The sequence below is a fragment of the Mandrillus leucophaeus genome, unplaced genomic scaffold (genome assembly GCF_000951045.1).
Source record: "Mandrillus leucophaeus isolate KB7577 unplaced genomic scaffold, Mleu.le_1.0 Scaffold159, whole genome shotgun sequence".
Classification (NCBI taxonomy): Eukaryota; Metazoa; Chordata; class Mammalia; order Primates; family Cercopithecidae; genus Mandrillus; species Mandrillus leucophaeus.
The window spans coordinates 1,641,679-1,644,979 of NW_012101576.1; the positions used below are offsets into that span (position 1 = coordinate 1,641,679).

General features: G+C 46.9%; 1 protein-coding gene across 1 annotated transcript in view; it reads right to left on the bottom strand.

Annotated features, from left to right (window-relative positions):
* Positions 1-565, bottom strand: part of RCOR3 (REST corepressor 3) — a 64,107-nt gene extending 63,542 nt beyond the window's left edge. The window contains exon 1 of the mRNA XM_011975855.1: positions 318-565. Coding sequence (XP_011831245.1) covers positions 318-565 — 248 coding nt within the window. The remainder of the gene's footprint in view (positions 1-317) is intronic.
* Positions 566-3,301: the final 2,736 nt, after the last annotated feature.

Here is a 3,301-nt window from a genome sequence, read left to right on the forward strand (position 1 = left end):
CGGGGAAACCCCGCTCGCCGGCAGCCGGGCCACCCCAACAGAGTGCTAATAAAATCGCCACCGAGGCGTGGCTGCCGCGCGGGCTTTCTTCCTAGGGGGCGCTCCGGAGCGCGGGCGGGAGGTGCACACGAGGGAGCGGGACTCTTTGCCCTCTCTGGGCGGAAGGAACGCGGTCATTCTGAGAAAGGACGGGCGCGACCCGACCGGGCGACTGCGGGGAGCGGCCCCCCTCTGCGGACCCGGCTGTAGGCACGGTTCGGAGTGCGGCCGACCTCAGATGTCTGGACGGGCAATCCGCTCAGTTTCCCGGTGTCCACCGGAAGCCTCGAGCTGGGGGCGCGCGCTGGTCCGCCGTGCAGTCGCGCAGTCTAGCTGGGCGGCTTTGGGGCTCTGAGGCCCAACCGGCGAAAGAAGTAGACTCGGCTCTAACGATCTCCACGCTACAATTTTTGTTTCTGGATCTCTGAAGTGGGGCCCAATTCCCTAGAGAGAGTGCGGGGATGACGGGATGAGTTTCCGGGGCTGAGCGATGCAACTGTGTTTTGCTGAAGCCCTTCTCCCTCATTCTAACCCTACTGTCTTCTTCTTCCCACATTTCTTTCTTTCTTTATTTTCTTTGATGTTTTAATAGCTGGGGAGTGAGTGCTGTGAGTGATGGGGAAATAAGATGAACAGGAGACCTGGTCCAGTAGACACGTTTTCATTTCTCGCGGACCTGCGATCTCCTCTTGGAGCGCTGGGGGAGAGGGCGGAGTCCCCCGGCGGAGGCGAAGCTAGAGCTGCGTTCTGGCAGCGTTTCCAGCCTGGAAGGAGATGTGCTCTGTAATGCTTTTCTGAATTGCATTCGGCGAAAGGAGTAGGAAACTGCGTTTATTCCTTCACCAGATTTGAGGGCGTGTGCTGCGTGCCAGGCTGCCTGGCATTGGGGGCTGTTTATGATTTTCTTTTCCTTTTTTTCTCATTCCTTTTTTCCCCCCTCACGAATAAGTAGAAATAAGTGAGGATTTAACTGCCAGCGTCTAGTATGCAGGTGTATGCTGAGCGGTATTGGGGTTCAACAGATACTCTCCAAATTCTTGAAAATAAAGATTGTCTTGTAATAATTATATTATGGGTCAATCCAGAGTGGATCAAACCAGAAATGAACGTCTCTGGCCAGAGCAAACCTTACTGAAAGAAATAATATATCTAACTCAGGAATTGAGCCAAGAAAACCCTGGGAAGTGAATATTTCTAAAGTGAAGTGTGTGTATACAAAACTATCTGGTTCTAGTAGTAGAGATAGTCTCATCTCTCTATTAAAGCTTAATGTGATTCCATTAAATATTTGAATCATAAAACTGGACCTTTTATTCTGTTCCTTTTCTCAATAAATACAATTCTGAATATTATTTTAATTCCCGTATAGTTTTCCTACAAGGAGAGAACGCCCTGGCCAAATGAAATGAATAGCCGTTTTCCTTGACGGTCGTATTTTTCATTGCAAATTAATACACTGGTATATTGGTTTTTATGCAGCAGCTTCTAATGAACATGATTCAGCTTCTTTGGTCCTGTAACACAAAAGCTAGACCCTGTCAAGTGCTACTCACACTGAGGCCTCTGAGCCAGCCAGCTTTCTAACACCCACCGTTGTGGCGCCCCATGCACTTTCCTGCAAAAAGGAATCTGCATATAGATCAGGAACCAAAACATTGGAAAGATTTGGGGACCTTTGTAACTTCTGTTTATTAGTAAAACCAGTAAAGTGAGAAGATTCCCCCTCGAGCACAGCACAAAAGGGCAGACGCAGAGAAGACTGCATTTCACGGTTGGGAACAGAACCTGGGCCAGGGGAAAGTATGGCATTTTTTTAAACCTATTTATTATTATTATTGTTATTTTTGAGACGGAGTTTCACTCTTGTTCCCCAGGCTGGAGTGCAATGGCACGATCTCGGCTCGGCACAACCTCTGCCTTCTGGGTTCAAACGATTCTCCTGCCTCAGGCACCCGAGTAGCTGGGATGACAGGCATGTGCCACCACGCCCAGCTAATTTTGTATTTTTAGTAGAGACGGGTTTTCACCATGTTGGTCAGGCTGGTCGCGAACTCCCCAACCTCAGGTGATCCGCCCGCCTCAGCCTCCCAAAGTGCTGGGATTACAGGCGTGAGCCACAGCGCCCGGCGGCATTTCCTAAAAAGGAAAGTATAATAGGTTTCTGTTTTGTTCCTGAAGAAAAGGAAAGCACCTGAAGCTGGCCTGGTTCTGAATAATAATGGGCCTTAAAATGTTTCCCAATAGCTAACAAGGACTAATATACAAAGAGAAAAGGTCTAAGGCGAAATCTTGGAAATGCCTGTCTGTAACGGGTTAGAAGAGGAAAAGCAGAAGCTGGATAGGGAAGAAGAATGCTTTAGAATGCCTTAACAGGCCGGGCGCGGTGGCTCACGCCTGTAATCCTGGCACTATGGGAGGCCGAGGTAGGCAGATCATGAGGTCAGGAGATCAAGACCATCCTGGCCAACATGGTGAAACCCCATCTCTACTAAAAATACAATAATTAGCTGGATGTGGTGGCGGGCTCCTGTAATCCCATCTACTCAGAAGGCTGAGGCAGGATACTCGCTTGAACCCAGGAGGCGGAGATTGCAGTGAGCCAAGATCATGCCACTGCACTCCAGCCTGGCGACAGTGAGACTGTCTCAAAAAAATTAAAAAAACAAAAAAGAATGGGTTAATAAGCAGTGTCCACTGATGCAGAATCATGAGAAGGGCTTAAGAAAAGACCTTTGGATTTAACTAGAAAGCTGTTGTTGATTTTTTTGGCTGGTGTTTTACTCTGTTTTTAAAAGTTTTACTAGTTGCATATTTTAAATTTGGAACAGAATACTTTCTCGTAGTTACAAAGTCAAAAGATAGGATGTACTTCAGTATTGTACTACAGATCCCAGCAATGCATAAAGGCAAGGGAAAATGTGTAAGGATTGGAAAGAAATACATAAACCTGTTATCTAGAGAAAGCATGATAGTCTATCATTTTATACATAAAATTACAGTAATCTGCACACTTAGTATTAAGTGATTTTAAGCAAGTTGCTGGATACAGTTAGCTATAAAAATCAATTGTATTTTTATGTGCTAGCATTAAAGAATTAGAAAATGAGTTTTTAGCCAGGCACAGTGGCTCATGCCTGTAATCCCACCAGTTTTGGAGGCTGAGGCAGGCGTATCACCTGAGGTCAGAAGTTTGAGACCAGCCTGGCCTACATGATAAAACCCTGTCTCTACTAAAAATACAAAAATTAGCCAGGCATGGTGG